The following is a 12,742-nucleotide window of genomic DNA, read 5'->3' as shown; positions in this document are numbered from 1 at the left end:
CTCTCATCGAATTATCATGTCATACTCACAGTTATGCACAATCTTGTCATGCTGCAAAGAATCCAAACGGCGCTTATGTGATACTTTCAATAGCGCTGTAGGTCTCAGTCTTTGCAGTGATACTGACACATCATTTGCAATTTAAAACAGGGACTACAGGAATCATGCAACAAGCAACATGATCTGCTGAGACAAAAGATAGATTATGTACAGATTTGCGAACACGAGGGAGGATCGCACATGTCCAAAAACTGCTAGAGTAAATTGTAAGTAAAATGACATCTACAATATAGGTTTAATTAATATATTGTAACGTCGCAGATTATCTCGTAGTCCTGTCTGTCGACCACTGGCAAATCTTGCATGATAGACATCTAATTCACCAACCTCATAGCATATCAAGCGCCAATATGATTACTAGGGGCAGCGCTCCGTGGCAAGTCAAGAAAGAGCAGGAAGAGGAAGAAAAGGTGTTGATACTACTGCCAGTACACAGCAGCAGCTGTGATTCTTTTGTAGGTGCCTCGATGCAAACACTGACGACCTCCACCAGGTGCAGTTCTAATGAAATCATGTTGCGTGTAGAGCGCTACAACGCTGGAGCGCCGCTAAGACTCTTTAAAAGTGGCGCTTTCACGAGCCTACTCAATCCATCTATCTTATAGAAGGTAGAGTGAAAGTAAGCATCCTTCCGGAACAGGCGAATGTTGTTGTGAACCATCAAACTTTTCATGAAAGGTAAGATTTTTGATGCATGTAAGTGTAACGTTGCTAATATTGTGCTTTATCGTCAACAGTAGTTTTGTCGCCGCCAAAAGCACACGACATTGAATTACTGAAATCTCTCGCAAGCGATGTTCGTTCATATTTCCATTCCCGATGCGCCTTCAAAGCTTCATAGTTAATAACTTTGTTGAGATCAGCTGATCTTTTACCTTTTGATTTTAATCTCAAGTAGACAAATGACACGGTGGGTCTCCCACGTCTGCTTTCAAATTAGAGCTTGTGCAGGTATATATGATACTCCATGCAAGTTATCGTCAGGGCACAAACAAAATCCGCTCAACAGTACTGAAGTCCTTCTAATGTCCTGATATCCCTAATAGAAGCAATGTCTTTAAGCCGGGTAATAATATCATAATTTAACGTGATCCTCTTGAATTCTCCATCGCGCTGCCGCGCTAGCAAAAGCGCACTGAAAGGTTGTTCAAAGCGAGCAATCACTCGCAATGCTCGTGAGTGAGAATCCGAATAATTCAGTCCAGTTTGTGCAGGAAGTGAATCCTTCGACAGGGATTTGTAAGCGGACCAATTGTCCACGCTGTGTGCATCGTCTGCAGGGTTATGATGAGCACCATCGCATATCCTGCACACCGCAAAGTGTTTCCATCCGCAGCCTTTTGCCTTGCTGCGATTTGCAAAGACGGCATGTTGAACTTTACCTGCCCAAAGGAGTGCATAGCAATGTTTCTGGTGTGAAGAGTGAGATCCCAGCCGGAGAGCTAGACGAGGGACTAAGTTCGAAAAGTGTTTTCGGATGTGTATTAACATACCACCAAGTACTCGTATATTTTATGGATGTCCGGCCGATGAACGAAGTCATGGCAGCAGAAGACGGCGCTACGTTTATGGAACAGCCTCAAGGTCTGAGGTCTGAGGGGCTTGAAAGAGCCTAAAAAGCTGGGCCCGACCGCGCTGATCGATCGGGCAAACTCTTTACCTTAAGCTGAGGGGCCTCTTGAAGCTTGAAGGCCCAGACCAATCGATCAACACAGCCATCACATATGACGAGTTTGCAAAGCATAACCAGTATACCGACGTCAACGTCGGGTGTTCTTTGGTCAGTAATTGATACGACAATGTTTCGTGATGCATAAACAGGGGCTATCGTCACTGCGAAGGAAGTTAGGTCACAAACATTATCGTAGCTCTCATAACCTAGAATTATACAGCAAGAAGGGTGGCGAAAGAAAAGAAAAACATTAGGTTGGGTGAGCGAATCCTCTAGTCCTGAATCATTCGAATAAAAAAAATCCAAATGTGACACGGCATCAAAATCGGTGCATCATGATTTCTTAACCTTACTTCTACGTTCTTGAATATCTTTTCTGGTCATACGCGTCCCGAGTAGGACATCCCAATGGACGAAGAAAGGCTGTGAGAAGTTTGATTTGATTCCAATGGCCTGTACTCGTCGTCAGCACTGTACAGGAGCGGACGGTAGTGAAGGAGCGTACCTGATGATGTATGTCATGGTAGTCTGCGTTGTTTCCGCTCATCATCTGAAACGGATCAAATGGAAGATTATATCCACAGTGATCGTCGACAGTCTTGCACGTGCTGAATGCAAAAAGGAAAATAGTTTGTCGAATGGAAAGATGCGAGAGGCGCTCCGCGAGTGCTGCGCCTACACTGTCCAACAAGAAGCCCTCGAAGGGGTGGTTATATAATGCCCCAAAGGCATAGGGCACGTAGAGTCTGTGATGTACAGAGTGGATCTTCTTGTATAGATATTTGTTTGTGTGCATCAAGCGATGGAGGAAGTATTGCCACGTATCGACGATGAACCTGGGAATACTCATTAGAGGAAAGTCAAACCGTATTTTGAATAACACCCACAGCGCGAGTAACATCTGTGCAGCTGGGATTCCCCACCAGTACAGCCAATGGGTCATCCCAGGCCCTCTCAGCTCCAAAAGCCTCATTCCTGTCTCCTCTCCCAAGAGACGTCGAACAACCCATACCAATGTTCTTCCCAAGGCCTCCATCTCGCTCTGACACCGCGCAACCGAGATCTCCGGCGACTCTGCCAACCACGCTAAACCCAACACAGTTTGCGTCGCATGCTGGAGTAGAACAGCTCGTGCGACCTCCCAAGGGGTAGCCAAATTCCGAGATTTGACCTCCTCTGACTCGTGAATACGATATTTATCAAGCCATTGCCAGCCGGAGATGTCAAGGCAGTAGAATACAAAAGACAGGAGCCAATAAGCGAGCACCGGGGCAGCGAGTGCGATGTGCGTGTCTAGAATGCCGTCAAATATGTTTTGGCGGAGGGAGAAGTAGAATGGGATTTTAACTGGGGGTAGGCATATGGTTTCTCCAGTCACGAAAGATGGGCATGTTGAATTTAATGCTGATGGTCCCCCGAGGAAACTGTAGGAGAAGTGTTCACCCATCAGGAGTGGACGGATGTGGACAAAGACTGCGTTCTAAGGGAAAATTTATATATGCTTGGCTTGGCTATCCTTGTCGCCTAGGTTCGTCGCTTGCCGGAGTGTTCCGCAAAGAGAAGCAATCTCACTCGATTCGTGAATCGTGAATCACACAAGTGTCACGAATAGTCACAACAGTCACACTTGCCGAATTTACAGTCCGCTCGGCAGACGTCAGATTGGTGAAACATTAATTAACTTATCAAGGGATTAGGATGGTATTATGTAGCGAGACGATGCTGAGGGAATGGATGTGGAGGTGGGTTGTGCAAGATTTGGTGCGGGAATATCAAGGCCAGCGCATGAGAAGGATGCATCTCAATCTCATTCAATGTCCGACATCGGCAATAGCGGCAGGTCGTGACTTTTGCTGCTGTCACGGAGAAAACATTATCTTCACCATTTCTCAACGGATTTGCTTCGTTTCACTTGGAGTAGAATATGTAAAATGTGTTCAGTGAAGTAGCTAAGCAATTGGTGCGAAATAGAGTGCTGCAGACAATCGCGAAATAGTGAGCACGATCTAGTAGGGGATAGATAGTACAAGGCTGCGTCCGACGGTCAACGCCAGCGCAAAACCCTGATCACAAGCGAGATAAAGATTCTCCCAGCTGCAATTCAGTTGAATTTGAATTTTTGTTATTCGCTGTCCAGACACGACCCATGAATATTCAGTTTGTTCCCTAGGCTAAATAAGTGCGTAGCTTGAACTGCCAGCGATGCTCGGCCTTTCTATATTAAACGGAAAACGCCGACGTGAAGGTGCGCAGTTCTGTTATATATGGTCTGGAAGAGTAGCAAAGTTCCAGCCTCGCAATTCTCGAGAACCACATCTTCGTGAATTTCAGGTATTTATAAGGTAGATACAAATGCAATGCTCTACTCAGATAATCAACAATTAGTACGAAATTTAGATAGCAAGGGGGCCTGCGTTGGTACAAAAGATAAAAGTGCGAATACAATCACCAGTCGGCTGAGGTGGTGACGTCCGTAACGGTTCGGAAAAAAAGAAGCATCAGATCTCATGGGAGTAGTCCGAATTTTTAGCATTCGTGAGTGGGTCGTTTTGATATATCTAGTCCAAGCGGGCATCACTGCTCGTTGAGGTTGTTCAAAAGAGTCGTCAGACATCGTTTGGTGACCATGTCACCCTATTGATCGGTATTAGCAATACTCTCTGGTGAAGAATGCGGACGAACCTTGAGAAGCACACTAAACGTCTGATCGCGCAGCGGTTCGGGAAGACAAGCTCTCAGTGCTTCCCTCGCCCTGTTGACTACATCAGCTCCGCCCACCCCCAAAACAAAACAAAACCCACCTCATATTATCACTAAGCCTCAAATAACATCTCACCACATGCTTCAACAACCTAACAGCCTGCGTTTCCACCAATTGATTCACCATATTACTCAAAACCGTCCCCACGGCATAGAACCGCTCATAAGTGTGGCAAATGTAAGTGAGACCCGTCTCGTCGAGAAGGATCTTTTGGACGATGAAGATAGCGACTGTTTTGGAGAGCTCGGAACCTGTTTCCATTATGCGGAGACAGAGGGGGATGATTTCAGTTGAGAGGAGGAAGTGGATGACTGTGTTGTTGTCGTTTTGCTAGGGGTATATGAGATTTTGTTTAGCATTTGCATTTGGAACTCGAAACAGGATTGGAGGGGAATATAGCGAGGTGAGGGGAAAAGGGGAAAGGACGAACCTTGACGAGGGCGCCAATGACGCCTAGGGAAGTAAGTCTGAGGTATTCAAACGGCCGCGTTTTCGAGGTCGTGTTCAGGAACGGGTATAAAAATAACGGGATATGCGCTGTCGTCATAGACAAAAAGTCAGCCCACACCCTACCGACCCGACCCAAGCACAGAACCCACCATTCAAAAACAACTGTCTCGTATCCGGATGAGAAGCCACGCACTGGAGTAACGCAAGGGCATTGCACACTCGGTTTGATACGTGCGCTGTGAGGTTCGGAGGGGAGAGGAGGGGGTAGACGGATACTATTTCTTGTAATAGCGCTGGCATGATACCTGTGCCATTCCGACCATCAGGGTACGATACCACATTAATCATACAATCAATGCCAGCAATCCAGCAAAATGTAATAAAAAAAACTCACCAAAGGAATGCCAAAGCACCAACGCAAGCTCTTCATATTGCTCTCTCTTCTTACTCAACTCCAGCAATGCAGCCTCACGCGCATTAGGATCCGTAAGGTCAATAACAAGACTATATATCTTGCTCTCCTCTTGAAGACCCATGATATGATGGTGTGGGTGCAGGGAAGGTGTATGACTCTGAGTGTGGGTGTGGGTGTCGGAGTATCCGGATAGCGCGGACCCTGCTAGGCGCTGCTGCTGCTGCTGTTGCTGCTGTTGCTGGTATGGATTGAACTGCCCAGCATGCTGGAGGTATGAGAGCGGTTTGGGGGAGATGAGCCCCGCCATGGCCATGGTTTTTGGGAAGCGTGGTCAGTGGATGCGAACTGCGAGTAGTAACGTGGGTGAGCTTGCCCTGATGAGCCCTGAGTGCGTTTGCTTAGTAAGCCGACTTTACAACGACAACAGATTGCAATTATTAATGGGTTGATAATATACGCAAAGTCCAAGCGTCGTATAGCATGTAAATCCACACCCACATGACTAGCCAGCAAAGTAGCACTAAATAACGAAAAAAATTGTAGAAGAGAAAAACGATTCGAAAGAAAGACCCGACCCCCTCAAAAACGAAGAAGAGCCAAACAAAATCCAATAAACTATAACGGAAAGCTCAACAATTGACGGTGACAGTATCTGGTGTCAGAATGAACTTGTTCTTGTTGTATGCTGTGTTGAACAAATCGAAGGTATCCGATGAGCAGCGCAATTGAAGTGAGATGATAAGGAAAGTGAGCAACAGCAACCAAGATTAGGTCCCCGAAATGAGTAAATGGGGCGTGTGTAGGAATCGGGTGCTGTACATATCGACAAGGTACATGGGAGGATATTTGCAGATACATCATCAGCGGTCGTCATTTCGTCTGGCGGGTGGGGGTGGGGAATGGATCACGAGAAATTCTTCTCTAGGACCCGGGGCATCTTCTCCATTCGGACATCATCGCCGTCAAACTCGCTTTCGTCGTGGTCATGTACGATGCCTTCGACTGGCGAGTCTGTTACGGGTGTTACAGGTCGACTTGATACGAGTCCGCCTGTAGAAGAAGTTGCGGTGATGGTTGATACAATCTGTTGATTCTGGGGATAGTATGATCGCCGGAGCATCTTCTTGAAATCATATGATGCGAACCTGTGGCAAATTAAAAGGATATGAGAAAGAATGTATTGAAATTACGCACTGCTCTTCCATCTGTCTCATTTCGGTGCTCAGCGTGTTAACATCTCGCGTCTTCCGTGCTTTAGCCTTTAATGGATTGTCTTCAAGCAACAGTTCCTCCAATTCGTGTGATGCATCAAAGTTTGCCTTCTTTGACTGCGGGGGTCTTAGAGAAAATGTTGTTCTAACTAAAAAGGACTCACATCGGGAATAAACGGTGGTGGCAATTCTTTGACTTCAAGTGCCGCCCAGTCTATTGGTTGAAACCAGGGGTGCCGTTGCATTACTTCATAACCATCGTTTTGCTTGCACGTCAGTCTCTTGGAAGGGTCACGGTCCAAGAACTGCAAGAAAATCAGCACAAGAGGGTAGGTGGTGTGACCCACTCACCCCTTTCAAAGCCATTAAGCCCGCTCGCGAACACTTCTTATCAGCATCGTCGGGAAAACGTAAGCTGTCTTTACTGATGCTGTGGGTTAAGTCGGCGTTTGTCTTGCCGCGGAAGGGTCTCCGACCAAAGAGGAGCTCGTATGCGCAAACACCCAGACTCCACCAGTCGATCGGGTAAGTATAACCGCGTTTAGCGAGAATCTCAGGAGCCATGTAAGCCATGCTACCCGCAATGCCAGTAAGCATGCGGCGCTCGCTAAAGTGTACTGCTATATTGAAATCTGTGAGATGTGCATGACCCCGTTCATCAAGGAGAATGTTATCCGGTTTGAGATCACTTTATGAGGTAATTATGAAGGGGTCTATAGATCCGGTTTCGGATTATACATACCGGTGCATTATTCTGTGCTCATGAAGGAAGGCTAGAGCTGAAGCTATTTCTGCGACGTAGAAGCGTACTGTGTCCTCTGGCAACGAGCCTAACCGTTCGAGGTGGACTAGATGGGTTGAAACGGGCTAAGCGAAGAGGCAAAAGAAAGCAAGGCGACGTACATCTAAGGTCACCACCGAGCATAAGATCCAAGACGAAGAAACAGTTTTCATCGTCTTGGAATGCATAACGAAGATTAACGACAAATGGATGGTCGATCTGTGGGTGGGATGATTGGGAACCGAGGATGATGTGTTCATATACTGACCTCCTCGAGTAACTTTCGTTCCTGGATGATATTTGCAACTGCTTTCATCTTTACGCACTTTGTCTTGTTGATATATTTCAAGGCATACAACTCCCTGGTCTGTTTGTGTTGGACCATTCGGACCTAGGACCTTGTTTATTTTGACAGCGAAAATTGAGGTATGACAGATGCTGACCTTTCCAAAGGCGCCCTTTCCAACACATCTCAAGAGAACAAAGTGAAAGAGATTAACGTCGCCTTCGAAATCGACCGGCTATAACTATGAATGGGTTAGTTCAGAGTAAAATTGGGACAAGAATACCTGAGGTCGACAGCAAAGGGCGCCCATAGGGTATTATATCAAGAGGGTAAGGGAAGAGAGAAGTAAGCTTGGTTTGTGCGTTGTGTCCGTCGTCGTCGTCTCAGGCAGATATTCCTGTCACGCTTTTTGTGACATTGTTTGATGCATTTTACTCCTGTCACGAGGTTATTTTAGGCATTTGCTACTTGATCCATGACAATTCCTCCTCTAGTCGTATTTGGGCCCTCGGGTGTAGGCAAAGGCACTCTCATCAATCGTCTCATAAAAGAGTTTCCAAACTCTTTTGGATTTAGTGTCTCTCGTACGGGGGCTTTTTTTTTCAACCTTTTCACACCATCATTTAATTAGTTCCCATCCTAAAGATACTACTCGCGCTCCACGTCCTGGTGAGATAGACGGCAAAGCATACCACTTTACCACAACCGATAACTTCAAGAAACTCATCTCTGAGGCCGCTTTCATCGAGCACGCCCAATTTTCGGGCAACTTCTACGGCACCTCCATACAGGCTGTACAAGATGTCGCAGCAACGGGTAAGCGGTGCATCCTTGATATTGAAGTCCAGGTATGTTTCGTTCGCTTCTCCTTCTAGCCCGATCATCACAATACCATTATCCTAGGGCGTCCAACAGATCAAGAAAACACCCCTGCATGCCACAGTCGTCTTCGTCTCCCCACCCTCCATGACCGTGTTGAATAAACGCTTGCGTGGTCGCGCCACAGATTCTGAAGATGCCATCCAGCGTCGTCTCGCAATCGCACGTAGAGAGATCGACTATGCTCGTCAACATGGCTCAGTTGACTACGTGATCGTCAATGATGATCTTGATACAGCATATCAATTGTTAAAGAGAATTGCAAACGCGGAGTTAGATGTGAGTGGGGATCAGATGCCTCCCTTGGATGATTAGAATTTTATAAATTTATACCCTAACCTTATCTGTGCGGAGATGATACCATCAATATTTACATCAGATGTGCATGTACTATGTTGATGATTGCACTGTATTGCTATCGAAGCGAGTTTTCAGATGCTGATGCCGTAATTTTCGTGTTTGGCTGCATATTTTTCTTTGATTCCATGATTCCATCCCACTCTACGCGAGATTAATCACACGTTCGCCTATGTTCGCTTTCTCTCGCTATGTCGGCCCCTCAGTGACAGCCCTACCAACTCCACTGACATCGTAGGCATCGGATGCACTTTGTGAACACCAGCCCGACAACGTGCATTCGGTATCATCGCCGAGCTTTCGTCAGTCACAGCCTTTTAACAACAACCTACCACCTCTAGAAGGAAAAAATTTATCACTCTCAAGGTATCCGACATGAGTCACTGTTAATAGTTTGCGTACTCAAGGGATTGAGGCTAGAAGTACTAGGTAGTAGGGCACCCATTCACTAATCTGATGTGTTTAGGATGGACTAACTGGCAGAGCGCTCAGTTGCAGTCCATATCGCAGGTATTCCTGTCATCTTTTCAATGTGTTTATCGTACAACCTGCCCTCGCCAATATTAATCTCTATCGGTAGCGCAGGAGGCTCACAACGAGGCAGGCTACGTGACAGGTCTCTACAGGTTCGAGTCCATCCTTAGATTTCGACATCGTTGAATTGCTCTTAAACTTCTTGCACAACAATATAAGTGACATACCTGTCGACATAGGCTCGTTGGTGGCCACACTAGTCTTTGCTAGACAGGTCAGTGATATCGATGACCAGTAGGGTGGTTTAACAAAATTATATTCGTTGTTGCAGCATTAACTCTATTGTGATTTTCTACACTTTCAACTTCATCGCATATTCAGTTTGGGCCCCAATAGATATGACCACGCTGGCAGCCCACATCAGCATCCTGAACAATTGGACGATGTCTCAGGTCACCGGCATACGTCTGAAACGGTCTCTCTTTGGATTGTCGGGGATCACGGCTTTCTACAGCATCTACAGTTGCATAACTCAATCTCAACCCACATAAGTCGTAGCACAAGTGCACGGGCTGACCGATATTGAGGTAGATCAATGTTGCAACGGGCGTATGTGATTTCTGAAGAGTCAACGGTCTCAAAAGTTCTTTTGTTAATGAGAGACAGACACAGAGGCTGTAAAACCTTGCCATCCAGTTCACTCTGAGCTGTTGTACAATCGTGTACTATCATATTACAGGCTATTACAGTTATAAACGAAGCCTACTTCGAATTCATCATCGCTCGAATGTGTCTTTCCCTCGCTGTGTTCACGCATTCAAACGAGCAGTGGAACGGTTCAGGGTGACTTCCGCAGAGTTAGCCGCAGGTTCTTGAATACATACTAGGTCACTTACACCGCCAAGCCGGTGGTGAACTCCGGCTTCACCTCAATCCTATTTCCGTTTGAATCTTTGGCATGATCGACGCGTAAGACGGCGAGTATGGCGGTAGCTGCAGTCCACAGACTGTTATCTGCAAACCAACGACCTGCCAAGGGCATTTGTCATCTTCAACACTGCCAGATCAACCAAAAATTATCCTACCAGGACAAATACGCCTGCAAGGGTCGGTGAATGATTAAAAATGATAGCAAGTGTGGAATATTAATATTCACCTGCCATGACCGAAGGCAAAATGGTTGACCAAATGATCCTTCAGCTTCCCGTCAACTGTTAGATGGCGACTAGGATCGAAGCGTGATGCATTAGAAAACACATCTTCATCCCGAGACAGTGCCCTGAGGCATGCTCAGCTCAAGCCATTACATGCACTCCATCATGAGTCGTGACATACCACTGATTGACCATTACCATCGCACCTGATCGAACTGAAGATGAGTCAACGACAAGGTCGACACATACGACTTCGAACCTTTGGGTATAAAGTAACCGTCATAAACATCGTCATTTGACGTCGCATGTGGAACTCCTGTGTAGAGGGTTAACTATTCAAATAGTGTTGTATTACTGCGGATTGACCTAGGGGGGCCACAGGATACCATCTCAGGACCTCGTGGAGAGTGGCATCGATGTAGGGTAGTGACGCCCTGTCATCAAGGCACGGCATTTTATCATGCCCCACAACTTGGTCCATTTCTGCACGAGCCCTGGCTTGGACATCAGGATAGAGCACCATGGCCAGCAGAAATGTCTGCAATGCGGATGCAGTCTGCAGGATATCGAAGAAAGAATCAGGACTGCTCAAATATTGACTCACCGTGTCCATGCCAACTAAGGTGCCATATTCCCGTCAATGGGTGGATTCTGTCCTGGTAAAAACTCTTACCTATATATCCCGTAACTGCAACAGCCTTCATCGTGTCCTCGTCAACGTCGTCGTGAGGTTGACTGAGAAAGTCAGTGACCAATGAGTGCGAAACAGTACCATTTTCCTTCACGCAAACGCATCAGGCGAGATTTCCGTCCAGAACTCTGCGCATACGTACCATTTGTGCCTTTACTTCGTCAAAGGGTTCATTCAAAAGCTGTTGAGCTAATTCTCTACAGCGTCCTATCAGAGCAAATGCGCCACCAAAGCACCAATACGGCAATTTTTCGACTGCAACCTCATGCTAATGAGGAAAATCATGTCATAGATAAAGGCACTTACGGAAAGGAAAGGCTGTAAATATGGCAGCCCTCTCGGGAGAAACAATATATTTGCCAATATCAAAGAGTTCGCGCGTGCGGGAAAGAAATGGGTCTTCACTTCCGTGAGCAATATATCCGTATGTCACAGCCATGATAAGGGATGCCGTGTATCTATTACAAAGATTGACTGGACCATACGTCATGAAGACACCGCTGAGTTAGGCACGAACCTTTCAGTCTGCTGGGACAGGTTACTAGTGACATCCAAGAGATTGACGACTAATTCGTTTGCGTGGCGAGAGTACATCTTGTGATATGAGACTGACGCTTCGGCCCTGAGGATTTGATGGAAGATCTTGCGATGTCGTCGTAACATCTCGCCATATGGAAGTAATGCAGTATTGAAAGCCAGTCCAGCTCTGCATTATCAGCGAATGAAGAACAAAATGAATGGAAACCGACAATGCATACAATTCGTTGGTGCGAATGACGGGGCGAGTAGAGTAATTTGCAGAACGCCTGTCCAGCAACTCTCGCGCGATAGTTTCAGAGTTTATGATGATCAAGTCGATCCCAAATATGCGGGAGTGAATGATTCTTCCTATGAAATTGAATCTTAGAGCTTGGCAAAGAGGCCATAGGTCTGCTACTACCAACCATATGTCTTTCCCCACGCAGTATAAGTAAGCCAAGGTCGTTTGGTATCCAACTGTAGCGCGTTACCCAAAAATGGTAAGGGACGAGGGCCAGGCGGCAGAGGTAAAGGATAGACGCGTCTGCGAGTCAGACCCAAAGTGACAACCAGGGCAACAATGCACGATATCCCTGAGGCGAGAATATGAGTGAAGAGCATAAGGAGGAATTATAGTTGAGCCCAAGATGATGTCGATTCGCCTTATAAAAGGCGTTTTCAAATTAACCCGAATGAAGGCAGGTATGATGGTACCTCAGTGTGACAAAGTTCTGGTGGTTCTGGCAGTAGCTGGTGTTTGTAACCAGCACCATCATGCACAATCCAATGCAGAACGCTTCAGAAACTAAAGTTGAATATGAGATCTTTGTAACTTGGTGAGACCTCCGCCCGCGCATAATCGTTACACCAAAAGGTGGAACTAGTTGTGACTTGCAATAATTGACCCACTTTCTCACGACTATTGATTTCCATATCGCTGTTAATTGCATGAGCACAGCATTTAATGCAATTGGTTGACCCAGTATCTGAGGGTTTTTTGTTGTCTGCATGGAACGTTCAAGTCCCTGTGAA

The 12,742-nt window shown here is 46.3% G+C and overlaps 6 protein-coding genes across 6 annotated transcripts; 1 reads left to right on the top strand and 5 right to left on the bottom strand.

Moving 5' to 3' along the window:
• Positions 1 to 853: 853 nt before the first annotated feature.
• EDB93DRAFT_340634 (uncharacterized protein) lies at positions 854 to 1,585 on the bottom strand. The gene has a single exon (XM_041456134.1). It carries the CDS (start codon positions 1,549 to 1,551, stop codon positions 1,063 to 1,065), a length of 489 nt encoding a protein of 162 aa, XP_041308262.1. The 5' UTR covers positions 1,552 to 1,585; the 3' UTR covers positions 854 to 1,062.
• A 75-nt stretch (positions 1,586 to 1,660) lies between these two features.
• On the bottom strand, positions 1,661 to 3,406 carry EDB93DRAFT_1328028 (fatty acid hydroxylase superfamily-domain-containing protein). The gene is made up of 3 exons (XM_041455105.1): positions 2,620 to 3,406; positions 2,238 to 2,568; positions 1,661 to 2,185 (listed from the first exon to the last, which is right to left on the bottom strand). The coding sequence occupies exons 1-3, from the start codon at positions 3,177 to 3,179 to the stop codon at positions 2,066 to 2,068; spliced, it is 1,011 nt and encodes a 336-aa protein (XP_041308261.1). The 5' UTR covers positions 3,180 to 3,406; the 3' UTR covers positions 1,661 to 2,065.
• Positions 3,407 to 4,032: 626 nt separating this feature from the next.
• EDB93DRAFT_1142330 (cell differentiation family, Rcd1-like-domain-containing protein) lies at positions 4,033 to 5,808 on the bottom strand. Its single transcript, XM_041449335.1, has 6 exons — positions 5,338 to 5,808; positions 5,093 to 5,248; positions 4,924 to 5,030; positions 4,534 to 4,823; positions 4,415 to 4,484; positions 4,033 to 4,366 (listed from the first exon to the last, which is right to left on the bottom strand). The coding sequence occupies exons 1-6, from the start codon at positions 5,669 to 5,671 to the stop codon at positions 4,307 to 4,309; spliced, it is 1,017 nt and encodes a 338-aa protein (XP_041308260.1). The 5' UTR covers positions 5,672 to 5,808; the 3' UTR covers positions 4,033 to 4,306.
• On the bottom strand, positions 5,770 to 8,034 carry EDB93DRAFT_1142328 (kinase-like domain-containing protein). Its single transcript, XM_041449334.1, has 9 exons — positions 7,920 to 8,034; positions 7,794 to 7,871; positions 7,619 to 7,741; positions 7,473 to 7,569; positions 7,312 to 7,417; positions 6,921 to 7,257; positions 6,734 to 6,874; positions 6,553 to 6,686; positions 5,770 to 6,503 (listed from the first exon to the last, which is right to left on the bottom strand). Exons 1-9 carry the CDS (start codon positions 7,944 to 7,946, stop codon positions 6,263 to 6,265), a joined length of 1,284 nt encoding a protein of 427 aa, XP_041308259.1. The 5' UTR covers positions 7,947 to 8,034; the 3' UTR covers positions 5,770 to 6,262.
• Positions 8,014 to 9,034, top strand: EDB93DRAFT_1320768 (P-loop containing nucleoside triphosphate hydrolase protein). The gene is made up of 3 exons (XM_041454919.1): positions 8,014 to 8,220; positions 8,282 to 8,484; positions 8,540 to 9,034. Exons 1-3 carry the CDS (start codon positions 8,112 to 8,114, stop codon positions 8,828 to 8,830), a joined length of 603 nt encoding a protein of 200 aa, XP_041308258.1. The 5' UTR covers positions 8,014 to 8,111; the 3' UTR covers positions 8,831 to 9,034.
• Positions 9,035 to 10,238: 1,204 nt separating this feature from the next.
• Positions 10,239 to 12,612, bottom strand: EDB93DRAFT_1278249 (cytochrome P450; the record flags this gene model as incomplete). The annotated part of the gene is made up of 13 exons (XM_041454423.1): positions 12,136 to 12,612; positions 11,950 to 12,079; positions 11,709 to 11,897; positions 11,498 to 11,649; positions 11,334 to 11,446; positions 11,174 to 11,279; positions 11,105 to 11,118; positions 10,867 to 11,056; positions 10,760 to 10,816; positions 10,682 to 10,706; positions 10,503 to 10,625; positions 10,432 to 10,445; positions 10,239 to 10,375 (listed from the first exon to the last, which is right to left on the bottom strand). The coding sequence occupies exons 1-13, from the start codon at positions 12,329 to 12,331 to the stop codon at positions 10,239 to 10,241; spliced, it is 1,446 nt and encodes a 481-aa protein (XP_041308257.1). The 5' UTR covers positions 12,332 to 12,612.
• Between the last annotated feature and the right edge of the window lie 130 nt (positions 12,613 to 12,742).

Source organism: Suillus bovinus (assembly GCF_016758785.1).
Source record: "Suillus bovinus strain UH-Sbo-P2 chromosome Unknown EDB93scaffold_23, whole genome shotgun sequence".
NCBI classification, from domain to species: domain Eukaryota; kingdom Fungi; phylum Basidiomycota; class Agaricomycetes; order Boletales; family Suillaceae; genus Suillus; species Suillus bovinus.
This window is presented reverse-complemented; position numbering and strand designations above follow the sequence as displayed.